The sequence below is a fragment of the Nerophis lumbriciformis genome, linkage group LG01, assembly GCF_033978685.3.
Source record: "Nerophis lumbriciformis linkage group LG01, RoL_Nlum_v2.1, whole genome shotgun sequence".
Taxonomy (NCBI): Eukaryota; Metazoa; Chordata; class Actinopteri; order Syngnathiformes; family Syngnathidae; genus Nerophis; species Nerophis lumbriciformis.
In genome coordinates, this window is record NC_084548.2 from 5,967,515 (window position 1) to 5,994,067 (window position 26,553).

General features: G+C 39.4%; 2 protein-coding genes across 3 annotated transcripts; both read right to left on the reverse strand.

Annotated features, from left to right (window-relative positions):
- Positions 1–341: 341 nt before the first annotated feature.
- LOC133615445 (PTB domain-containing engulfment adapter protein 1-like) lies at positions 342–4,804 on the reverse strand. Of its 2 annotated transcripts, XM_061974035.1 has the most exons (7): positions 4,746–4,804; positions 4,617–4,675; positions 4,459–4,530; positions 965–1,063; positions 749–886; positions 573–677; positions 342–501 (listed from the first exon to the last, which is right to left on the reverse strand). In XM_061974035.1, exons 2-7 carry the CDS (start codon positions 4,659–4,661, stop codon positions 433–435), a joined length of 528 nt encoding a protein of 175 aa, XP_061830019.1. In that variant the 5' UTR covers positions 4,662–4,675; positions 4,746–4,804; the 3' UTR covers positions 342–432. The 2 variants fall into 2 exon arrangements, with proteins under 2 accessions (XP_061830019.1, XP_061830027.1); XM_061974043.1 differs by lacking the exon at positions 4,459–4,530 and having other exon boundaries at positions 4,746–4,789.
- Positions 4,805–4,814: 10 nt separating this feature from the next.
- Positions 4,815–25,961, reverse strand: sars1 (seryl-tRNA synthetase 1). Its single transcript, XM_061974022.1, has 11 exons — positions 25,785–25,961; positions 22,281–22,351; positions 22,122–22,202; positions 21,889–22,047; positions 13,158–13,301; positions 12,909–13,064; positions 10,849–11,070; positions 10,642–10,771; positions 7,940–8,097; positions 7,648–7,777; positions 4,815–5,461 (listed from the first exon to the last, which is right to left on the reverse strand). Exons 1-11 carry the CDS (start codon positions 25,918–25,920, stop codon positions 5,316–5,318), a joined length of 1,533 nt encoding a protein of 510 aa, XP_061830006.1. The 5' UTR covers positions 25,921–25,961; the 3' UTR covers positions 4,815–5,315.
- Between the last annotated feature and the right edge of the window lie 592 nt (positions 25,962–26,553).

Here is a 26,553-nt window from a genome sequence, read left to right on the forward strand (position 1 = left end):
TTTACAGAAAAACTGTGAATATTATATACAGTACAGGCCCAAAATGTGGACACACCTTCTCATTTCAATGCGTTTTCTTTATTTCATGACTGTTTACATTATAGTCACTGAACTATGACACCTGTGAAGTGAAAACCCTTTCAGGTGACTACCTCTTGAAGCTCATGGAAAGAATGTCAAGAGTGTGCAAAACAGTAATCAGGGCAAAGGGTGGCTATTTTGAAGATACTAGAATATAAAACATGTTTTCAGTTATTTCACTTTTTTTTGTGAAGTACATAACTGCACATGTGTTCATTCATAGTTTTGATGCCTTCAGTGACAATCTACAATATAAATAGTCATGAAAATAAAGAAAACCCATTGAATGAGAAGGTGTCCAAACCTTTGGCCTGTACTGTATGTATTACGTATGTTTAACACACCAGCACCTTATTGTTGGCCATTTTTTTCTGCAAGCCTCCTCTTGAGCTCGGAATTCTGCTTCTGCAGCATTTTGTTCTGCGGGAGAGTGAGCCGGTGTTATCTTTTATCACAGCAGCTCCTATCCAATTAAAATGAGGGCTGCTGACCTTATGCCTGAGCGCCTCTACAATCAGATCTCGACCTCCTCTCGCCCTCTCCTCCTTTTTGGCGGTTCGGAAGACGTCGCCGACAGCGGAGACCAGCACGTGGGACTGAGGAAGGCGTGTTGGAATGTTGCTGCGGAGGCCGCGTGTACGCTCAGAGGTGTTGGCGACATACTCACCAAGGTGTCGCTTTTGAACAGGTAGCAGTGGTACATGTCCACCGCAGGGTGCTTGGCCACGAAGCCGAACACTTTGGGCGACGACGGCATGACGGCGCAGAAGGAGATGGTGGCGAGCGGGCAGGTGTACAGCAGAAACTAGGAAGCGGGGGGAAAAGATGATCAGTTCGATGCAAGGATGCTTGCTTTGAACTCTATATTTTGCTGCACATGCACCTTGGTTTTGTTCTCCAAAATGTCGACACCATTCTGGGAGACAAAGAGGTGGACCTTGCTCTTCTTGGCGGTCTTCTCAGAGGCGTAAGGATCAGGTGTCTGAGGATGGCAGGGGAAGACACTTCATGGAGGTTCACCTTTCTTACGCTTACAGGCTTCGCTACACATCTTAAACAGCAACAGAAATATATGAGCTCTTCCTGCCACCGGCCAGTCAGATACAGACATGGGAGTTGTACATTTCTTTGGCAAATATGTCAACATGCTAGCGAGATGTTGCTGTCAAAAGTGTGAGTTTAAGGTTAGCGCTTTAAGGATGTAGCACTAAATTCTGAGCCCCCCCCCCCCCCATACTCAAGATGAGGGTATTTGTTCTGTTGTGTTACGGTGCGGATGTTCTCCCGAAATGTGTTTGTCATTCTTGTTTGGTGTGGGTTCACAGTGTGGCGCATATTTGTAACAGTGTTGAAGTTGTTTATACGGCAACCCTCAGTGTGACCTGTATGGCTGTTAATCAAGTATGCATTGCATTCACTTGTGTGTGTGTAAAAGCCGCATATATTATGTGACTAGGCCGGCACGCTGTTTGTATGGAGGAAAAGCGACGTGACGACAGGTTATAGAGGACGCTAAAGGCAGTGCATTTAAGGCACGCCCCCATTAATGTTGCCCCGGGAGATTTTCGGGAGGGGCACGGAAATTCTCCCGAGAAAATCGTGAGGTTGAAACCGATACCGATAATATCCGATATTACATTTTAAAGCATTTATCATCTCTAATTTTTGGTGATTTAACCCCCAATTCCAACCCTTGATGCTGAGTGCCAAGCAGGGAGGTAATGGCTCCCATTTTTATAGTCTTTGGTATGACTCAGCCGGGGTTTGAACACACAACTACCGATCTCAGGGCGGACACTAACCACTAGGCCTCTATTCCACCCGCCCCATACACACACACTTGATATTTTTACATGTGCTAAAAAAAACTATTGATTGCATTTATTTGGATTAAATCATCTTTTTAAAACATATGTAAAAACCTCAAAATGTTTTACTTTTTAAACATGGAAATAATACAGTATCTAGAGCAGGGACTCTTAAACTGTGGTACATGGGCACCATCTAGTGGTACGTCAATAAATCACAATGTTACAGTGGCCAAAAATATCAAATATACTTGTTAAAACCTCCAACTTGTTTTTAATGAATATTTAGGCCTAGTACGCTACAGTATTTTGATTGGTCATCATGGTGGTACTTGGTGAGCCAAGTTTTTTTGGTAAAAAGTTTGAAAACAACAGATCTAGAACATACCCATAGAATTAATTAATTTAGTGTGCAAACAAATTCAATATAAAGTGGCCGAAATATGAATTTAAATAATTATAAAACCGGGCAGCACGGTGGAAAAAGGGGTTAGTGCATGTGCCTCACAATACAAAGGTCCTGAGTTCAATCCTGGGCTCGGGATCTTTCTGTGTGGAGTTTGCATGTTCTCCCCGTGACTGCCTGGGTTCCCTTCGGGTACTCCGGCTTCCTCCCACCTCCAAAGACATGCACCTGGGGATAGGTTGATTGGCAACACTAAATGGTCCCTAGTGTGTGAATGTGAGTGTGAATGTTGTCTGTCTATCTGTGTTGGCCCTGTGATGAGGTGGCGACTTGTCCAGGGTGTACCCCGCCTTCCGCCCGAATGCAGCTGAGATAGGCTCCAGCAGCCCCCGCGACCCCAAAAGGGACAAGCGGTAGAAAACTGACAAGTATAAAACTACTTTTTTAAAGTAAGAATATCTTATTTCAAGCATGAAAAAAAAAATCATGACTTTGACACAATTGTGTCTCATAATTAAAACAGATGACAGCCAAATGGACTTTGCGGTTTTATTTTCAATGAAACAATAGAAAATACGTACTCATATAGTAGTACAGTTGTTATTAGTGAGAATATACCAGTGACGTGCGGTGAGGTTGATGGCTGGTGAGGCACTGACTTCATCACAGTCAGATTTACAAACATATGAACCCTAAAGAGTATCTTATTCACCATTTGATTGGCAGCAGTTAACGGGTTATGTTTAAAAGCTCATACCAGCATTCTTCCCTGCTTGGCACTCAGCATCAAGGGTTGGAATTGGGGGTTAAATCATCAACAATTATTCCCGGGTGCGGCGCCGCTGCTGCCCACTGCTCCCCTCACATCCCAGGGGGTGAACAAGGGGATGGGTCAAATGCAGAGGACAAATTTCACCACACCTAGTGTGTGTGACAATCATTGGTACTTTAACTCATTGGCGTTGTAAGGCCTATTTTAGGGGGGCTCAAGCCCCCCTAAAATATTCTTAAGCCCCCCTAAATAATTTGGTGTTTTTTTGTTTTTTTTTTACAAATAAATGCCGACATATTCATTATAAAGTGGCCCAAATATGAGTTTAAATAAATAATCATATAACCTGTTATTATTCACTCAGTTTCCCCTCACTTCGTAGCGTAAGGTAGAGAGCCCCTTTCGTGCGTCGGTATCCAATCCATTCCACTTGTTCATATAGAAAATGCCCACATCACTCAAATTCCAGCCCGCATTTTCTCTGCGACCTTGCTTGCGGTCCTGCAGGTGTACGAAGCACATTATCTTCCTTTACAATGAGTGAAGCTGCACAAAACCTTGTGTGTGCAATTGTAAACCATTTATTTTTTAAGTTTTGTGTTTCTTGTAGAATCTATATAAAGTAATATACATAAGCCTATTGTTAAAATAATGAAAAAAACATCATTAAATATATTTGTTTTATTGTATTGTTACATTAATAGCGGTTTTATTATTATAGGATGGCTTGTTAAACATTTAATAGGATTTTCAGAGGGAGGGAAAACCAAGACATTTAATATAAAATGTAAAATGAATAAATACATAAAAAGAAAAAAAAAGTATATGGTTAAAAGCCATCGTCCAGGGGAGCATTTCATTTTGTCCCGTGCATTTAAAAAAAATAATAACAATGAATAATTTCTAAGTCTTTGTTAGCCGTTTGTGAAGTTTTGTGCTCGTGCGTAACATTCGCTCGTAAGTAAGTATATTGAATATACTTACTTTAAGGTATTTTTGGGTTCATTGAGGTTAGCTAATTTTACTTGTTTTGGAAAGCCAAATTTTCTTGTTCTATTGGCAGATAATTTTGCTTAGTTCAAATAAAATACCCCTAATTTTTTCTTGTTTTCGAACACTGGCTTTTTGTAGTGCAGACAAGGCCTTGCTGGCCCTGACGGCCCACCACTGCATTAATGTCGTTTTTTTTGACTGAATAAAAACCCCAAAAAATGTTTGGCCCACAGGTACATCCCCACTTTTCTTTGTAATGCTAAAATGCACTTTTAAACTATGTCCTAGATTCCTAGGCTAGATTTTGGGCAACACACACTTCCAAAACAGTATTGTTGTACCTCAACTTCTCTAAAGTTGTTGAAAAATAATACTTAAGTAGCACCTTTAAGACTGACCTTAAGGCTCTGAGCTGCTTCCTCCAGGATATTAAGTCCATTAGGGCTGACCACCTCAACTCGGCCAATAAACTACAATATAGACCCATACAGGAAGTTACACAAAACAGCAACATGACAACTCACATTAACTCTTATGTTTTAAGGAGTGCGATTACCTTCACTGTAAAGGAAATCTCATTGTCGTCCTCTGTGTCACTCATCTTCCCTGGTACAACTACACAAAGACACACAATCACATATTAACCCAAAAATCAACCTAACAATATGAAACAACTTCATCTTACCTTATTGGAAGTAGACAATATGCGCTGTCTTAATGCAATACAAGTAGATGGGAGTAAAGTCTGCCAGAGTTAATGACTAACTTATGTCTTCTTTATTATGTCTTATCACCAGAGGCATTTAAAGACACACACAAATACCTTCCATAGGATTGGTCTTTTATACATGCTTACAGTAAGAGACACTTCATAATTCCCATAGGTAGAAGAGCCCAATGGTTGACATGATAAAAGTAAGCAACAAAGGCAACATGAGGGGGGATCCAGAGCGTAAAACAAAACCAGATATTTACTTTAGATTCTAGCAGATTTGTTGGAAAAATAAAATAAAAATGAAGATTTTTGGTCTTTAACAAGTAGCTGAAGATTCCAGACACAACCCATCATAATTTTAGACCCTGAATGTGAAAAAGTAGACAGCACACAGAGTGATCCCTTTGTCTGTTTTTGTACACAATGATGACATGGAGACAAGAGCCACCAGATGCATTGGAGAACCAATATGGGTAATAAGACTCATTTTGTATGAGTAAGGCTCCATCCCATCATTTTTATTTTCTTTCATTTATGTATCTAAGAGTCGTTGACAGACATTTCCTCCACGGCGTTGTTGAGGGTTTGCTGATCTCCCGCCTGCTTGTTCTTCTGTTTCTTTGTCTTTTTGATCATCTCCTGGTCGATGGGAGCGGGTTTGACGAACTTGATGAGCTCTGTCAAACCTGGGCGGGTAAACAGCACAGACAAGTGGACAAAGGTGGTATTGAATGCTTTAAGGAGATTTTAATTGTTGAAGTTTACTTTTACACACATACAGAATTATAGTAAATTAAGTTGTAGTGTAAAAGAAGATGTCATACGGAGAATAAAAAAATACATACATTTTAGATAAATGTGTTAAATTGAAAAAAATAAAATTTTAATGTAATCAACATTTTATTAATAAGTTATTATGCAGTACAGTGTAAAAAAATATAATAGTGTGAATTTTTTTTTTTTAAATCTATTAATTTCATTGAAAAATAAATCTTAAATATAATTAAAATGTAATTAATAAATCATTAAAATGTAGTGTAATCTAAAATTATATATAGGGAGAATAAAGATACATTATTTTAGATTAATTCATTTAATCTAAAAATAAATTTTAAATGTACCGTATTTTCCGCACTATTAGCCGCACCTAAAAACCACAAATTTACTCAAAAGCTGACAGTGCGGCTTATAACCCGGTGCGCTTTATATATGGATTAATATTAAGATTCATTTTCATAAAGTTTAGGTCTCGCAACTACGGTAAACAGCCGCCATCTTTTTTCCCCGTAGAAGAGGAAGCGCGTCTTCTTCTACGGCAAGCAACCGCCAAGGTAAGCACCCGCCCCCATAGAAGAGGAAGCGCTTCTTCTTCTACTGTAAGCAACCACCCTCCCCCGTAGAAGAAGAAGAAGCGCGCGGATATTACGTTTCATTTCCTTTGTGTGATTACATCTGTAAAGACCACAAAATGGCTCCTACTAAGCGACAGGTTTCCGGTTCATGAAAAGACGCAATCTCTCCATCCGCACACGGATTACTATTTCACAGCAACTGCCTAAAGACTTTCAAGAAAAGCTGGCTACTTTCCGTGCATATTGTAAAAACAAGATAGCTGAAAAAAAGATCCGGCCAAAGAACATTATCAACATGGACGAGGTTCCACTGACTTTTGATATTCCTGTGAACCGCACTGTGGATACAACGGGAGCACGTACGGTGAATATTCGCACCACAGGGAATGAGAAGTCATCCTTCACTGTGGTTCTAGCTTGCCATGCTAATGGCCAGAAACTTCCACCCATGGTGATATTCAAAAGGAAGACCTTGCCAAAAGAGACCTTTCCAGCCGGCGTCATCATAAAAGCTAACTCGAAGGGATGGATGGATGAAGAAAAGATGAGCGAGTGGTTAAGGGAAGTTTACGCGAAGAGGCCGGGTGGCTTTTTTCCACGCAGCTCCGTCCATGTTGATATACGACTCCATGCGCGCCCACATCATGCTGGTTTTTAATATATTATTAAAGTTTGACTGACCTATCTGACTGTTTTTTTGACATTCCCTTTAGCGCAGTTAGATGCGGCTTATAACACGGGGCGGCTTATAGGTGGACAAAGTTTTGAAATATGCCGTTCATTGAAGGCGCGGCTTATAACCCAGGGCGGCTTATGGTGCGGAAAATACGGTAATCAAAATTGAATTGAGTTATTAATGTGCAGTAGTGTAAAATACAATTATACAAAAGGAATAAAAAAACACTAATTTTTTAAATTACAAAAATTTAATTGAAAAAGACATTTTAAATGTAATTAACATTTTATTAATAATTTATTAATATGCAGTAGTGTAAGAATATATAATATTAAAAATAAGGTACATTTACATAATTACTTTATTTGAAAAAAAATCTCAAATTTAATCAAAATTATAAATACGTTAATATGCATTTGTGTATGATAAAATAATTAAAAAAAAAGAATCAAAATACATTCATTTTACATACATGAATCAAATCTAAAAATACATTTAAAATGTAATCATAATATAATCAATAATCAGTGTGTGAATGGGTGAATGTGGAAATAGTGTCAAAGCGCTTTGAGTTCTTTAAAAAGGTAGAAAAGCGCTATACAAGTATAACCCATTTACCATTTAATAAGAGTTTAATTTGTTGCAGAGTAGATTTAACAGGCATAAAAAATATATAAATTAAAAAATTTAAATAAAAAGGACATATTAAACTGAAAAAATATTTCCAATTATAATAAACATGTAATTGAAAATTATAATTTTCAATTGTTGGACATTGGATCAAGTTCTTGATTGTTGTTCTAACAGATTGTGGAACCACTTAAGTCCAGCTGTATTTGCTTACCAGGAGGCATGAATTCCCTGAGCTTCTCTGGAACGACAATACCTTCCTCCGTCTGGTAATTCTCCAGGATGGCGCACATCACTCGTGTGGTGGCGCACATGGTTGCGTTCAACATGTGAACAAACTCTGCCTGAAAACACAGAAGCAGGAACTGTCTTTAGATATTTACAAATGTATATATATATATATATATATAGCTGGCCCTGAGATCAATTGCGCCCTCTGGTGGTTGCTGCCAAGTACTGACATCTATTATCCCGCCAAAGCTGGCGATAAATTGTTGCCCTCTCACCTTGTCCATCATCTTTTTGGTCTGCCCATAGCGGATCCGCAGGCGTCTGGCCTGGTAGTCGGTGCAGTTTGAGCATGAGACCAGCTCTCTGAAAGCACTGGAACCGGGGAACCAGGCCTCCAGATCCAGCTTCTTACTGGCGGCGTGATTAAGGGCACCTAAGAACAAATGAAAACAAAATAAGCATAATTACCTTATTTGAAGGAGGTGTCTTGTTGAGGAGGCTTTTATTCTTACAAACCTTTGTTCAAGGGTGGAGCTAGACAAACTACGGTTCACTGATTGGTCTACAGACTACAGTCATGAAAGTGTGAAATATGCAAAAAGATAGTCATAGATCTTCTAGAACAGTGTTTTTCAACCTTTTTTGAGCCAAGGCACATGTTTGTCATTGAAAGAATGCGGAGGCACACCACCAGCAGAAATCATTAAAAAATGAAACTCAGCAGCCGATATTGACAATAAAAAGTTGTCGTCGCAACTGTTGGATATGACTTTAAACCATAACCAAGCATGCATCACTATAGCTCTTATCAAATCAACTTTATTTATAAAGCACATTTAAAATTTACCACAGTGCTGTACAATGGGCAGGTTAAAAGATAAAACGAGTACCGAGCAAACACAACACAAACAAAACACGATAAAAAATAAATAAATAAAATAGAATAAATAAAAACATAAAAACAGGTTCACAGCATGTGTATTATGGGGCGCCATTGCAGGATGGATATCACTCAGTGTTAAAAGCCATGGAATAAAAGTATGTTTTTAAGAGAGATTTAAAAACAGGAAGAGAAGAGGCTTGTCTAATACTCAGAGGTAGGTTGTTCCAGAGCTTGGGAGCAGCAGCGGCGAAAGCTCTGTCACCTCTAAGCTTCAGCCTTGTGTCAGGGACCGTCAACAGCAGCTGATCGGCTGATCTTAAGGATCGGGTGGGGCAGTAAGGCCGAAGGAGGTCGGAGAGATAGGTTGGCGCGAGGTTGTTTAGACATTTAAAAACAAATAAAAGGAGTTTAAAATTGATTCGATAACGCACAGGGAGCCAGTGAAGGGACGCTAATATAGGGGTGATGTGCTCACGTCTGCGGGTCTGTGTTAGCAGACGAGCAGCAGAGTTCTGCACGAGCTGCAGGCGGGCGAGGGAGGCCTGGCTAATGCCTACATACAGGGCATTGCAGTAGTCTAGACGAGTCGAGATAAAGGCGTGGATTAATTTCTCGAGATCATGTCCTGATAGAAGCGGTTTCACTTTCGCTATTTGGCGTAATTGATAAAAGCTGTTTTGAACGACGCTGCTGATTTGTTTTTCGAATTTAAAATCTGAGTCGAACTTTACCCCCAGGTTTGTGACACAGTCGCTGACATACGGGGTCAGAGTGCCGAGGTCAACGTTGGGGGAGGGAGACCGACTTGGACCGAACAACATAACTTCTGTTTTGTCTTCATTTAGGCTCAGGAAGTTAGCTGAAAGCCAGACTTTGATGTCGTGCAGGCAGTCAATAAGACGTTGAACCGTGTTATTTTGTGCCATGGAAAAAAATAAATCTGGCAATCATCGGCATAAAAATGAAAAGCAATACTGTACTTCCTAAAAATAGAACCAAGGGGGAGAAGGTAAAGCGCAAATAAAATTGGGGCAAGGATTGAGCCCTGGGGGACCCCATGTGGTAAAGGAGCTGTGGAAGACATAAAACTGTCTACTTTTACACAAAAACTCCTGTCGGTTAGGTACGACCGGAACCAGTTGAGGGCGGCGCCCTTAATGCCCACACAGTTCTCAAGACGAGTGATTAAGGCGGCGTGGTCGACGGTGTCGAACGCAGCAGACAGATCTAAAAGCACCAGGACAACATATTTACCAGAATCACCAGGACAACATATTTACCAGAATCAGTTGACAGGAGGATATCGTTAAAAACTTTTAGAAGCGCTGACTCTGTGCTGTGGAGGGCTCTTGTCTCAAAGTAGGTGTACTGTCACCACCTGTCACATCACACCATGACTTATTATGAGTTTTTTGCTGTTTTCCTGTGTGTCGTGTTTTAGTTCTTGTCTTGCACTCCTATTTTGGTGGCTTTTTCTCTTTATTTGGTATTTTCCTGTAGCAGTTTCATGTCTTCCTTGACCGTTATTCCCCACACCTGCTTTGTTTTAGCAATCAAGAATATTTCAGTTGTTTTTATCCTTCTTTGTGGGGACATTGTTGATTGTCATGTCATGTTCGGATGTACATTGTCTTTGCTCCACAGTAAGTCTTTGCTGTCGTCCAGCATTCTGTTTTTGTTTACTTTGTAGCCAGTTCAGTTTTAGTTTCGTTCTGCATAGCCTTCCCTAAGCTTCAATGCCTTTTCTTAGGGGCACTCACCTTTTGTTTATTTTTGGTTTAAGCATTAGACACCTTTTTACCTGCACACTGCCTCCCGCTGTTTCCCACATCTACAAAGCAATTAGCTACCTGCTGCCACCTACTGATATGGAATAGTATTACACGGTTACTCTGCTGATCTCCAGACACTCAACGGCACATTATTTGCGGATTATAATTACTGGTTTGCAAAAAAATATTTTTAACCCAAATAGGTGAAATTAGATAATCTCCCACGGCACACCGGACTGTATCTCACAGCACAGTGGTTGAAAAACACTGACCTAGAAGACAGGAGCAATCTGCGACGATATCAACGCAAGGTCAAACCTACCAGAGACGATGTTGACAATGCGATAAGGAATGCCAAGCGATTTATAGAAATCCTCCGCTGTCTCGATCATTTCATCGAACATCTCCCACGATTTATTGTCATGTGGCGAAGCGTAAACAAACTGCTCAATCTAAGGGGGGAAAATAATGATTATTATCTCGACAGTCTGACAGGTCCAAGTTCCGCTCCTTTCCGGAAGGTGCCTACCTTCTCAAACTGGTGCACACGGAAGATGCCGCGCGTGTCTCGGCCGTGGGAGCCCACTTCCTGTCTGAAGCAGGTGGAGAAGCCGCCGTAGCGCATGGGTAGGTCCTCTGGCTTGAGCCACTCGTCCCGCAGGAAGGCGGCGATGGGCTGCTCAGAGGTGGCAATCAGATACTTCTCGTCGACCGAGCTGTCGTCGGCCCGCTCGCTGCTCTTACCGATCACCTTGGGGGGGAAAAAGGCAAAGAGAGGACATAAGATGATGAAAGGCAATTTACAGGATTGCTTGTATGAGAACATCCTGGCATTTATGGTTGAAGGCAGTCTTACAGCTCTTCACACCTCACCTTTAAAAGGAAAGAATCTACAGATCTGTATAATTTCAGACTTCATCGTTACTTCGGGGGTTTGAGAAACAACTTCAAGAATTAAATAAGTCCAATTAGTTTTGGTGTAATCAAGTCATTGGAGCTGTTGTACCTTCATACCTGCCAACTTTTGAAATCAGAAAAACCTAGTAGCCAGGGTCCAGGGGCCGCAGGCCCCGGTAGGTCCAGGACAAAGTCCTGGTGGGGGGTTCAGGTTCGCCCCCCGACGCAAAATGATTATTAGCATTCAGACAGGTTAAAATGTTGCTAAAACCATCACTTTTCTATCAGTCACAGTGACTTTTCAAAACAAAAATATTACAGCAAAAATCATATGGGTTGATTGACATGTTTATTCTGTAAGCTAACTTCAATAGTTTGAAATTATTTTAATGCCAGTTATCCTGTCAACCTTTCACAAGACTTCAATTTGTTAATTGAAAGTATAAACAGTATAAACACTTTTTACAGTAAACAAATGGTAAAACAGTACTAAACAATTCCATTAAAAAAAAAATTGGTGTCATTATTAACTTTCTGTCCAAGCTTGTATAATCTACTGCCTTGTTCAATTGTAAAAAATATTCTGTGCCTAAAATTCACATTTCTATCACAATTATCATACTGTAAACATGGTAAGCTAACTTCATTAAAATTAATAGTCCTGTCAATAGCATGGAATTACAATTCAAATGTAGTTTTTTTGTAAGCCTTTCAAAAGAATTCAAAATATGAAAAATTAATGAAAATTAATTTAAGCCATCAGACACTTGAAAAGTGGCACATCACATCTCTAATGTAATCATTTTAACTTTTCAACAGAAATAGCACTGCAAAAATATTAAGGACATACTTCTGTATTTTGGTAGTTATGCTGTCAACATTTTACAAGATTTCTTCAACTTGGACTTGAAAGCATAAATAGTATAAACACTTTTAACAGTATAACAGTACTAAACAATTCCAATAGATGACATTGGTGTCATTACCTTTTTGTGGCTAAAATCCAAATGTATTCTATCAGATTGATCATACTGCAAAAATGATATGGTAACTTTATGATAAGTTTACTTCATTAAAATGTAATTCAATAGCATCATAAATAAAACTTCGGCATTTATCACATCCAAAGAATCTGTTTGGGCGACGAAAAACGTTGAAAGTTTTCCACTTGTATCGCTAGCAACGGCATTAGACTTGTGTTTTTTTGTCCCAACGTGGTCTTTTACATCGCTAATTCCTCCGTGTCCGATCGAAAAATCTTGTCTGCACAAGGTGCAATTCGCGTAGTTTTCACCCTTTTTGGAACGGATAATTATTCCCGGATAGGCTTTTGAATATTCTTCACGGAATGACTGCAGTTTTCTTTTCGGTTAAAGACTCGTTTGCGATTTTTCTCCGGCTGATTCCATGATCGTTCGCTCGTTTGGAAACAATGGCAACTGGTGCCTCGTGCTTGGCAGCGGTGCTATAAATAGCCTCGCGCATGGCATTCGGAATGGCTCGATAGGAAGTTACGGGAAGCAGTGTCGATTGTCATTGTTGTTACGCGATTTCGTGAATAAAACTTTAAAAAATAAATAAATTTTTAATTAATGAAAAAACGTATTTTTTATCACTGCAACCGTAACCCGGAATAGGTTGATGAAAACCGTACTAATTACGGGAAAACCGGAGTAGTTGGCAGGTATGTACCTTGTAGAGCTCGTCGTCAAACTGGCTGAGCTGGGCCACCTCCTGCATGACCTCCTTCCTCATAAAGAAGGGTGTGTACAGCATGGTGTAGTTCTTGCTGTAAAGGATCCTCATGGCGTAGTTGATCAGAGCCTGCTCCAGGAACACTAGCGGGCCCTAAACTCAACACACAAAATGCGAAAATGTCCACTATAGAAAGTCACTTCTTAGGGTGCAAATGAAACTAACATGGACCAAAAAATGGCTCACCTTTAGGAAGTAACCTCTGCTCCCGGCCACGATGGCCCCCTTGTCCCCTTCGAAGCCGTCAATCATGACCACCAAGTCGACGTGGGAGTACTTCTTCTGTGTGCCGCAGTCGCCCCACGTACGCTCCACCTTGTTGTCTGCATCCTGCACAGACAAGCACTGGACAGCTCAGATACAAGCAGCTACGTCTGCCACGATTCATCGATTAATTCCATTAGAAGAATCTTTGATTTGCATTTTTTTTTGTTTTTATTATTTGTTTAGTTGTTAAAAAAATATACAATCCAGACATGCCAATAGAGGTAGATGCATTGCCCTCGTGTGCACTAGGGCTGCAACAACTAATCGATTAAATCGATTATAAAAATAGTTTGAGTTTGAGTTTATTTCGAACATGCAAGCATACAACATGATACATCACAATCTCCAGTTTCTCTTTTCAACATGTTCGAAAAGGAGTAGGAAGAAGCAGAGCTTATTTAATCCTACCCCTTTTCTTTTACATAACAGTTGCTAAAACTTTTGTTCACTTCCTGTTCTCAATTTATTCACAATATACCGTATTTTCCGCACTATTAGCCGCACCTAAAAACCACAAATTTACTCAAAAGCTGACAGTGCGGCTTTTAACCCGGTGCGCTTTATATATGGATTAATATTACGATTCATTTTCATAAAGTTTCGATCTCGCAACTTCGGTAAACAGCCGCCATCTTTTTTCCCGGTAGAACAGGAAGCGCTTCTTCTTCTACGCAAGCAACCGCCAAGGTAAGCACCCGCCCCCATAGAACAGGAAGCGCTTCTTCTTCTACTGTAAGCAACCACCCGCCCGCGTAGAAGAAGAAAAAGCGCGCGGATATACCGTACGTTTAATTTCCTTTGTGTGTTTACATCTGTAAAGACCACAAAATGGCTCCTACTAAGCGTCAGGGATCCGGTTCATGAAAAGACGCAATCTCTCCGTCCGCACACGGATTACTATTTCACAGCAACTGATATTCCTGTGAACCGCACTGTGGATACAACGGGAGCACGTACGGTGAATATTCGCACCACAGGGAATGAGAAGTCATCCTTCACTGTGGTTCTAGCTTTCCATGGTAATGGCCAGAAACTTCCACCCATGGTTATATTCAAAAGGAAGACCTTGCCAAAAGAGACCTTTCCAGCCGGCGTCATCATAAAAAGCTAACTCGAAGGGATGGATGAAGAAAAGATGAGCGAGTGGTTAAGGTAAGTTTAAGTTTACGCGAAGAGGCCGGGTGGCTTTTTTCACGCAGCTCTGTCCATGTTGATATACGTATGTTTGTGATTGCACATTTGCGTACATTTTGGGAGTGAACAGAGTTGTTAGAACGCTGGTTTTTAATATATTATTAAAGTTTGACTGACCTATCTGACTGTTTTTTTGACATTCCTTTAGCGCAGTTAGATGCGGCTTACAACACCGGGCGGCTTATAGGTGGACAAAGTTTTGAAATATGCCGTTCATTGAAGGCGCGGCTTTTAACCCAGGGCGCCTTATGGTGCGGAAAATACGGTACTCCATAAGTAATCACAATAAAAATAAGTAAATAAATAATAATTGGTGAAGTAAGTTACATTTAATATGTTGAGATAAGTAAGATTATTTTGTGAGTGAAAGAATGAAAGAATGGATGAGTTAAATAAATTCAGAATGTTTATCATGGTTCTTCTTCTTTGTACTTTGTAAACACTTTAAGTTTGAAGAGTTTCTTGAAGTGGATCATATTAGTACATTGTTTGATTGCTTTGCTTAATCCATTCCATAATTTAATTCCACATACTGATATACTGAAGGTCTTAAGTGTTGGACGTGCATACAAATGTTTTAAATTACATTTCTCTCTAAGATTATATTTCTCCTCTTTTTTTGAGAAGAATTGTTGTATATTCTTGGGTAGCAGGTTATAGTTTGCTTTGTGTATAATTTTAGCTGTTTGCAAATTCACTATGTCGTAGAATTTCAGTATCTTTGATTCAATAAATAAAGGATTTGTGTGTTCTCTTTATCCAACATTATGTATTATTCTGACTGATCTTTTTTGTAACACCGTTCATGAATGAAGTGTACTTTTGTAATTATTTCCCCATAGTTCTACACAGTAACTCAGATATGGTAACACTAGTGAGCAGTAGAGAATATGAAGTGATTTTTTGTCTAGAACATGTTTTGCTTTATTCATTATTGACGTGTTTCTTGCTACTTTATGTTGTATATTTTTTACGTGAGATTTCCAGTTCAATTTATCATCAATCATTATACCAAAAAATTTGGTTTCATTTACTCTTTCAATTTCTATTCCGTCTATTTGTATTTGTGTTTGACTTTCTCTTCCACTGTTACCAAATAGCATTATTTTAGTTGGCGATTAATTTAGTCATCGATTTGTTGGATCTATGCTATGCTAGAAATGTAGTTTGTCTCTTTTATCCGACTATTAATCGAAGTAATAATCGACAGATTAATCGATTATCAAATGAATCGTTAGTTGCAGCCCCAGTATAGACCTTACCCTGTGTAATGTGTGAGTGTGTGTGGCGGGACAAGCGAAGTGCCAAGACTGATGTCTCAAAGAAGAGGGAGAAAGAGAGCAAAAGGCCCAAAGAAGACGAGAGAAGCTCTCAAACATTTTGCGATAATTTAAAAAAAAAAAAAAAGGAAAAAAAACATACGGTACAATGTGGTGAAATATTTGTATTGTCAAACGGACCTGGCATTTCACAATAGTACGAAATAAATGATGCAGTACATTACCAGAAAACATCCTTAATCTTTAAGAACAGCGAACAAACAGAAACAATGTAAAAGTATATATTGTTAGCTGACACCATCTTATACTTTTAACTTACATGAGGAATGTTTTATTCAAACACTTGTGAGGACATGTTAGCATTTACAAGTTGTTTGTCCAAAAATCAAATATCACTCCTCCAATTAATACCTTTCAAATATATGTGTTGAATTGGTAAACACATTGTCACTCAATGTATTATTCTTAATGAGTCGTTTTCTTTCGTTTGGATCTTTATTACCGTATTTTTCGGACTATAAGTCACACTTTTTTTCATAGTTTGGCCGGGGGTGCGACTTATACTCAGGAGCGACTTATGTGTGAAATTATTAACACATTACCGTAAAATATCAAATAATATTATTTAGCTCATTCACGTAAGCGACTAGACGTATAAGATTTCATCGGATTTAGCGATTAGGAGTGACTGATTGTTTGGTAAAGGTATAGCATGTTCTATATGTTATAGTTATTTGAATGACTCTTACCATAATATGTTACGTTAACATACCACGTTCTCAGTTGGTTATTTTTGCGTCATATAACGTACACTTATTCAGCCTGTTGTTCACGATTCTTTATTTATTTTAAATTGCCTTTCAAATGTCTATTCTTGCTGTTGGCTTTTATCAAATAAATTTCCCCAAAAAATGCGACTTATACTCCAGTGCGACTTATATATGTTTTTTCCCTTCTTTATTATGCATTTTCGGCCGGTGCGACTTATACTCCGGGGCGACTTATACTCCGAAAAATACGGTATCTATTACCTGGTTGCAGGCTAAACAGTATCTTGTTTTTGTTTTTAAATGCACCGTATTTTTCGGACTATAAATCGCAGTTTTTTCATAGTTTGGCCGGGGGTGCGACTTATACTCAGGAGCGACTTATGTGTGAAATGATTAACACATTACCGTAAAATATCAAATAATATTATTTATCTCATTCACGTAAGAGACTAGACGTATAAGATTTCATGGGATTTAGCGATTAGGAGTGACAGATTGTTTGGTAAACGTATAGCATGTTCTATATGTTATAGTTAATTGAATGACTCTTACCATAATATGTTACGTTAACATACCAGGCACCTTCTCAGTTGGTTATTTATGAGTCATATAACATACACTTATTCAGCTTGTTGTTCACTATTCTTTATTTATTTTAAATTGCCTTTCAAATGTCTATTCTTGGTGTTGGCTTTTATCAAATAAATTTCCCCAAAAAATGTGACTTATACTCCAGTGCGACTAATTTATGTTTTTTTCCTTCTTTATTATGCATTTTCGGCCGGTGCGACTTATACTCCGGTGCGACTTATACTCCGAAAAATACGGTAAGTAACATATAGCTACACTGCCGTGATAAAATTGCAATTTTAATGCTATGTGCATTTTAGAAGAACTAAAAAAATTTAATAAATCATCAAAAATATTGTTTATTTCAACTATTTTCTCTGAAAGACGCACTGAGGCTATAAAGTGTGTTTTATTCGATTACTGATAATAGATAAATGCAGACCTGATTTCCGCACAATAAAACAGCACTGAAGGTGCACTTGATTTCACCACAGTGAGCAGACTTTAGACAAGTAAGGACGTGTGTGCATGTGCTTCCTTGGACTTGCTGTGGGTTATTTGTAGTCTTACTGTTTAGGTCAAGTTGCTGCCCTTCCTCATATGTGATCAAGCACAGTATGGTTTTGATTTTGTAGATTATTTTGTGTCTTTCTATTCATTTCTATGACACAAGGTGGTCGGAAACTGCGAATGGGGATAATTATGGGCTTTCTAAAGTTTGTGATGTGCATTTGCTGAAGTATGAGCGACCGCGCGGTTTATGTTGTACATTATCTCAAGTCTTTCTACTTGCTGTATTTTCCGGACAATAGGATGCACCGGATTATAAGGCGCACTGCTGATGAATGGTCTATTTTTTTGTATCTTTTTTCATATATAAGGTGCAACGGATTATAGGGCGCATTATAAGGAGTCATATTTTTTTTTTTCTAAATGTAAAAGACTTCCATATGGTCTACATAACATGTAATGGTGTTTTTTTGGTCAAAATGTTGCAAAGGTGATGTTTTACAGATCATCTTCAAGTCGCTTTCTGACAGTCGCTTCAGGATGCGCCGTTTTGTGGGCGGTCTTATTTACGTGGCTCACCTTCGACAGCGTCTTCTCCCCGTCATCTTTGTTGTAGCGGTGTAGCGTGCAAGGACGGGAGTGGGAGAAGTGTCAAAAGATGGAGCGAACTGTTTTAATGACATTCAGACTTTACTTCAATCAATAATGGAGCAGCATCTCCTCATTCGGAAACAACACCGGAAATGGGTTTCGTGAAAAAACGTCCTACCGGAACTCTCTAATACCGTATTTTCCGCACCATAAGGCGCCCTGGGTTATAAGCCGCGCCTTCAATGAACGGCATATTTCAAAACTTTGTCCACCTATAAGCCGCCCCGCCCCGTGTTGTAAGCCGCATCTAACTGCGCTAAAGGAATGTCAAAAAAACAGTCACATAGGTCAGTCAAACTTTAATAATATATTAAAAACCAGCGTTCTAACAACTCTGTTCACTCCCAAAATGTACGCAAATGTGCAATCACAAACATAGTAAAATTCAAAATAGTGCAGAGCAATAGCAACATAATGTTGCTCGAACGTTAATGTCACAACACACAAAATAAACATAACGCTCACTTTCTGAAGTTATTCTTCATTCATAAATCCCTCGAATTATTCTCCTTCGGTGTCCGAATTGAAAAGTTGGGCGAATGTGGGATCCAAAATGGCCGGCTCCGTCTCGTCGAAGTAATCGGAGTCAGTGTCGCTGTTGTCCAGCAGTTCCGGAAAGCTCGGACCACAGTTGTGACCGAAATATCTGCCCAGGCATTTACGATCCACTGGCAGATGTTGGCGTATGTCGTCCGGCGCTGTCTCCCTGTCTTGGTGAACGTCACGTGTGTTCGCCTTCTGTCATCCACTGTTCCCACGCAGTTAGCAGTCTAGCTTCGAATGCCCTGTTGACACCAATATCTAGCGGCTGGAGGTCTTTTGTCAATCCACCCGGAATGACGGCGAGTATTGAATTAAGCGCGTAAGCGTGTCTCTTAATGTGATGTTATGAGCTAGCAAATATAACAACTACACTACCCAGCATGCAACGATAGTGACGAGCATGCGCGGTAGCCCTGAGAAGCGTTGTTGTATGTGCTGGCAGTTAGAATGTGGTTATGAGCACGCTGTGAGTAAACGTTGAGAACTCAGTTAACACGCCTCGTCTGCATTATTTATAATTAGACAGACAACACACTTAATAGGAGCCATTTTGGGGTCTTTACATAAACACACAAATGGAAATGAAACGTCACATATCCCAGCATGCACCGCACGCTTCTTCTACGGGGAAAAAAGATGGCGGCTGTTTACCGTAGTTGCGAGACCTAAACTTTATGAAAATTAATATTAATATTAACCCATATATAAGGCGCACCGGATTATAAGGCGCACTGTCAGCTTTTGAGAAAATTTGTGGTTTTTAGGTGCGCCTTATAGTGCGGAAAATACGGTAACTAAAGTTCCTTGGGTGAATAATGTAAACTCACTACACCGGTATGTTTTAGTGCCTTCATGGCGGGTTTACTGACAGGTATAAGTAAGAAATTTACACCACTTTATATTAGAAATGGCAACAGAGGATGAATGTCCCATAACAAGAAGATAGAGAAAAAGAAGAAGCTTATCGACTGCGGTGTCGGCACGGACTACAAAGGCGGACGCCCACAATTTGTCAGGATTTATGCAGATCCCAAATACAGATCAGTAGGTACGGTACTAGAAGGCAAGAAAAGTTGCTTTTGCATAATATTGCGAAACAAAATGCCAGATAATATGTCTTACCTCATACACACACCATAATAATACTCCTATGTTGAAGCACATCAAGCGGTGCGGCTTCATAGCTTACCAAAGTCGCACTAAAACATTTTGATAGATTTTTGAGCGCCGTGTCTAATATTCTATATTTTCAATGGAACATATAAAATGTTGGTGTTGTTTACTTAAGTCATAGTGCAGTCTACACGTATCTCATATGTTTGACTGTCACCTATTGGTCACACTTATCATTACACCATGTACTAAACAACAAGCAAAACCATAATTATGCCATACATTAGGCGCACCGGGTTATAAGGCTCACTGTCGAATTTTGAGAAAAAGAAAAATTATTTTTAAGTGCGCCTTATGGTCCGAAAAATACGGTATTTAATTATAGGACATGTCTAGGTTTAGAGCAGGGGTGCTCATTACGTCGATCGCGAGCTACCGGTCGATCTCGGAGGGTGTGTCAGTCGATCACCAGCCAGGCATTAAAAAAATAGTCCTAAAAATGAGCGATCATAAATCTTCACTATGACGTCACTTTCGTCACTTGATTGACATTCACGGCACCAGAGGGTCTTCTGAGATGACGCTGGCTGCTGCCAGCTCATTAAAATTACCGACTGGAAGGCGAGAAACACTTTATTTCAACAGACTCTGGCGCCGTACCTGTCGTCAAAACTCCAAAGACCGACTGCCTGCGCTACCAAAATAAGAGTCTCAGAAAGCTGGCGTGCACAAGCTAGCAAGCTACGGAGTTTGCCAACAATGTATTTCTTGTAAAGTGTATACAAAGGAGTACGGAAGCTGGATAAATAAGATGCCAAAAACCAACCACTTTCATGGTATTGGACAGAAAGGAGGACATTTTTTCTCCTCCATTCGAAAATGCGGACCTTATCAGCACCACTGTCTGATTCCAATCAATGCAAGTCATCACAATCAGGTAATACACCAACTTATATTCTTGTCTTCATGAAAGAAAGGAATCTATATGTGTTAAACATGCTTGTATTATCTTTAAACACCTTTAAGTTGTTAACAATATTAACTATTTGTGTTAAACATGCTTGTATTATCTTTAACCACCTTTAAGTTGTTAACAATATTAACTATATGTGTTAAACATGCTTGCATTATCTCTAAACACCTTTAACTTATTACCAATATTAACTATAAGTGTTAAACATGCTTGTATTATCTTTAAACACCTTTAACTTGTTAACAATATTAACTATGTGTTAAACATTCTTGTATTATCATTAAACACCTTTAATGTATTAACAATATTAACTATATGTGTTAAACATGCTTGCATTATCACTAAACATCTTTAACTTGTTAACAATAGTAACTATATGTGTTAAACATGTTTGCATTATCTTTAAACACCTTTAACTTATTAACAATATTAACTATATGTGTTAAATATGCTTGTATTATCATTAAACACCTTTAACTTGTTAACAATATTAACTATATGTGTTAAACATGCTTGCATTATCTTTAAACACCTTTAACTTGTTAACAATATTAACTATATGTATTAAACATACTTGTATTTTCATTAAACACCTTTAATTTATTAACAATATTAACTATATGTGTTAAACATGCTTGTATTATCATTAAACACCTTTAACTTGTTAACAAAAACATATGTTTCATAAATAAGTAAATATAAATTATATATATGAATGAGGTAGATCCCCACGACTTGATCAATTGAAAAGTAGCTCGCCTGCAGAAAAAGTGTGAGCACCCCTGGTTTAGAGAATCAACTTCCACCTTTCAGAGGTGGGACATCACCTATGTAGATAGATAGATAGTAATTTGATTCCTCCAGGAGAGTTCCCTCATGGAAATGAAAGGGCGATCTAAAATGCCAGGATAAATGTGTGAATTGTAAACAAAAGACACTCGAGTCTTACTTCCTGTTGTGTTGGAAGCAATTGTGTCGATTATGGAAATTGTTTAAAATGTTGTTTTGTGGGGGGGGGTCTTCTGCCATAAAAAGAAGCCACCCACCTCGTCGTTGCTGATGGGCACAGACGGGTGCAGGAGGTTGCCGATCTCCCGCAGGTAGGAGAAGCGCTCCGCCTCCAGCTTCTGTCGTTCACTGTCGGTTTTCACCATGGCTTCATCTACCAGCACTCGCACCTTCTTGATTTGGGTCACCGTCAGTGCCTACAACACAGCGAGGAAGACACCAATTATGATTTTCAAAGATGTGTTTAACGCAGGCGCAAACACACACATACCGAGAACGTTTCTGCCGTGAGGGCTTCCAGATTCTGCGCCGCTTCGGGTACAGACTCATCCTCCCCGACCGGTTCTTTTCGCTTTGGTCAGAAACGGCACATTTTACTCACGTCTCAAATTTGTTGACTTTCTCATGCAATGTCACGGTGCGTCAATACCTTCATTTTTTCCCCAATGCTCTTGCTGCAGAGGTTTTTTGCTTTATTGAGGTTGTCTGCAGTGAAGCGGCCTGTTTTGAGAAATGGGACAGAGTGAATGGTGCATCATGACACACACAAACATAATTTAACCGAAGTGTGAGTCACAATTAGGGCTGCGAATCTTTGGGTGTCCCACGATTCGATTCAAAATCGATTTTTTTTCTCTCGATTCAACGCGATTCTCGATTCAAAAACGATATTTTTTCGATTCAAAACTATTCTCTATTCATTCAATACATGGGATTTCAGCAGGATCTACCCCAGTCTGCTGACATGCAAGCAGAGTAGTAGATTTTTGTAAAAAGCTTTTATAATTGTACAGTAAAGGACGTTTTATCAACTGATTGCAATAATGTCAATTTGTTTTAACTATTAAATGAACCAAAAATATGACTTATTTTATCTTTGTGAAAATATTGGACACAGTGTGTTGTCAAGCTTATGAGATGCAAGTGTAAGCCACTGTGACACTATTGTTCATTTTTATTTTTTTTATATAAATGTCTAATGATAATGTCAATGAGGGATCTTTAATCACTGCTATGTTGAAATTGTAACTACCGTATTTTCCGCACCATTAGCCGCACCTAAAAACCACAAATTTACTCAAAAGCTGACAGTGCGGCTTTTAACCCGGTGCGCTTTATATATGGATAAATATTAAGATTAATTTTCATAAAGTTTCGATCTCGCAAACTACGGTAAACAGCCGCCATCTTTTTTCCCGGTAGAGCAGGAAGCGCTTCTTCTTCTACGCAAGCAACCGCCAAGGTAAGCACCCGCCCCCATAGAACAGGAAGCGCTTCTTCTTCTACTGTAAGCAACCACCCGCCCCCGGAAGAAGAAGAAGCGCGCGGATTTTCGTTTCATTTCCTTTGTGTGTTTACATCTGTAAAGACCAGACCACAAAATGGCTCCTACTAAGCGACACGCGTATAACGCAGAATTTTAACTTAAGGCAATAAGTCATGCCGAAGAACACGGAAATAGAGCAGCAGCAAGAGAATATAACATAAATGAATCAATGGTGCGTAGGTGGAGGAAGCAAGAAGATGACCTGCGCCAGGTAAAGAAGACAAAACAGAGTTTCCGAGGGAACAAAGCAAGATGGCTACTGTTGGAGGACAAACTCGAACAGTGGGTTGTTGAGCAGAGAGCAGCAAGCAGAAGTGTCAGCACCATCACTATTCGAATGAAGGCAACAACGCTAGCAAGCGAACTTCACCTGGATGATTTTAAAGGTGGTGCTTCTTGGTGTTTCCGGTTCATGAAAAGACGCAATCTCTCCATCCGCACACGGACCCCTATTTCACAGCAACTGCTGGACAACAGTGACACTGACTCCGATGACTTCGACGAGACGGAACCGGCCATTTTGGATCCCACATTTGCCCAACTTTTCAATTCGGACACCGAAGACGAAGAATTCGAAGGATTTACGAATGAAGAATAACTTCAGAAGGTGAGCGCTATGTTTATTTTGTGTGTTGTGACATTAACGTTCGAGCAACATTATGTTGCTATTGCTCTGCACTATTTTGAATTTTACTATGTTTGTGATTGCACATTTGCGTACATTTTGGGACAGAGTTGTTAGAACGCTGGTTTTTAATATATTATTAAAGTTTGACTGACCTATCTGACTGTTTTTTTGACATTCCCTTTAGCGCAGCGTAGGCGCGGCTTATAGTCCGGGGCGGCTTATAGGTGGACAAAGTTTTGAAATATGCCATTCATTGAAGGTGCGGCTAATAACCCGGGGCGGCTTATAGTGCGGAAAATACGGTAATATTGATACTGTTGTTGATAATATTCATTTTTGTTTCACTACTTTTGGATTGTTCTGTGTCATGTTTGGGCAGAACGGTATTAGAGGGGTTAGTGCGTCTGCCTCACAATACGAAGGTCCTGAATAGTCTTGGGTTCAATCCCGGGCTCGGCATCTTTCTGTGTGGAGTTTGCATGTTCTCCCCGTGACTGTGTGGGTTCCCTCCGGGTACTCCGGCTTCCTCCCACTTCCAAAGACATGCACCTGGGGATAGGTTGATTGGCAACACTAAATTGGCCCTAGTGTCTGAATACGAGTGTGAATGTTGTCTGTCTTGTCCAGGGCGTACCCCGCCTTCCGCCCGATTGTAGCTGAGATAGGCTCCAGCGCCTCCGCGACCCCAAAGAGAATAAGCGGTAGAAAATGGATGTGTCGTGTTTGTGTCTCCTCTCAATTGCTCTGTTTATTGCTGTTCTGAGTGTTGCTGGGCTGGGTTTGGTTTTGGAATTGGATTGCATTGTTATGGTATTGCTGTGTATTGTTTTGTTGGATTGATTAATTAAAAAAAAAAAAAAAAGTTTTAAAAATTAAAAAAAAAAAATCAAAAAAAAAAATCGATTTTTAAAAAATGAGAATCGATACTGAATCGCGGTTTGAATTCGAATCGATTTTTTCCCCACACCCCTAGTCACAATTAGAAGCATTTATCGGCCGATATTATTGGCCGATAAATGCTTTAAAATGTAATATCGGAAAATATCAGTATCGTTTTTTTTGTTTTGTTTTTATTAAATCAATATAAAAAACACAAGATACACTTGATGTGTGATGTTTTATGTGATGTTTACTGTTTTTTAATGTAACCTTGCTGCTGCCCTCTTGGCCCTGGAAAAGAGATCCTTGATCTAAATGGGATTTTTACCTGGTTAAATAAAGGCTAAATAAAAAAAAGTCACAATGACATACGTGGGTGAGGCTGGCAACCTGCTAGCTGGGGATTGCATCAGATTGCACGTTGCGAGCCGGCGAAGCTAAGCTAACTCAACATAAAGCCATTTGCAGCGCCATTATTCTAAATTATACAAGGATACGCAATGGAGTGTACAATTTGGACTTCAAATAAGGAATAATAGTAGTGTGCACCATTACAATTGGCGTATATTGCTGCATTTGCTAAGTAAACGATGCTCATGTTTAGTCCCATTGCGTACTAACATCTGGAGCTTGCGACTTTAAGATAAACCCTATTAAAACGCTTGACATCAATGCTCGTTCAAATTAAGTTACCTCAAGCTCAAAGTGGATGAAATTCGGTATGTTCGGGGTGGATAAAACCAACCCATCACAAGAAGACCCGCTGCTAACTTGGTTAAAGTACTCTCTGTGTCGCTGCATCATTCTGGCGTTTAAGTCGCTGCAGATTTAGATGAAACATTGCCTAAAAGCTCATTTTCCAAGAGTATTATTCGTGCAATATAACGCCGAACAGTTAATCAAATCAAAATAATGATGGACACATGTCAGTTATCTATTAAAAACACTTTTAAGATACAACTGGATGATAAACATTACAATCGTTCACATTTTCAACGGAGTTGGGCGTGAGCGGCTCTCGCCACAGCGATGACGTCAGCGTCACTCGCTTTAGCCTGGTTAGCATTAGCTTCCGTGGGGGGCAAAAACAAACAACTTACACTTTCTCCATTCTGTGTCCGCTGCTACCAGCTTGTCGACGAGCGTGACATCTTTGAAACGCTTTCTTTGGACCTCCCGGATAATTTCGGGGTCGCCGCCTTTGTCGGTACGAAAGAGGTCCAAGTCGAGCACCATAGCTGCAGTTCCACGCTGACTGCCTTTTTCAGTGAACTGCCGCCGCCTGGCCGGGTTGCCAGAGACCGCTCATGACCGATTAAAAAAATAATTACAATTAAACATTTAAATCAACTACCGGTACTCTTCATTAATAAAAACGTTTTATTTACAAGTTACGCAAGTACAACTGTAATGCCATTAAAATATTGTAAATCACATTTGGTTTATATCGCTATGTTTAATGTTGTTTGTCTAAAATCAAAAGAAGGATCCTGGAAATCCTGGCAACCCACCAAAGCGTCACCATTGTGGGAATGTTTAGTTTAGTTTAGTTTAGAGATAAATGATAAAATGTAATATCGGAAGTTATCGGTATCGTTTTTTTATTATCGGTATCGTTTTTATTTTTATTTTTATTTTTTTTAAATTTATTAAATCAACATAAAAAACACAATATACACTTACAATTAGTGCACCAACCCAAAAAACCTCCATCCCACAGTTTCTTTCTGTTATTAATATTGTGGTTCCTACATTATATATCAATAAATATCAATACAGTCTGCAAGGGATACAGTCCGTAAGCACACATGATTGTGCGTGCTGCTGGTCCACTAATAGTACTAACCTTTAGCAGTTAATTTTACTCAT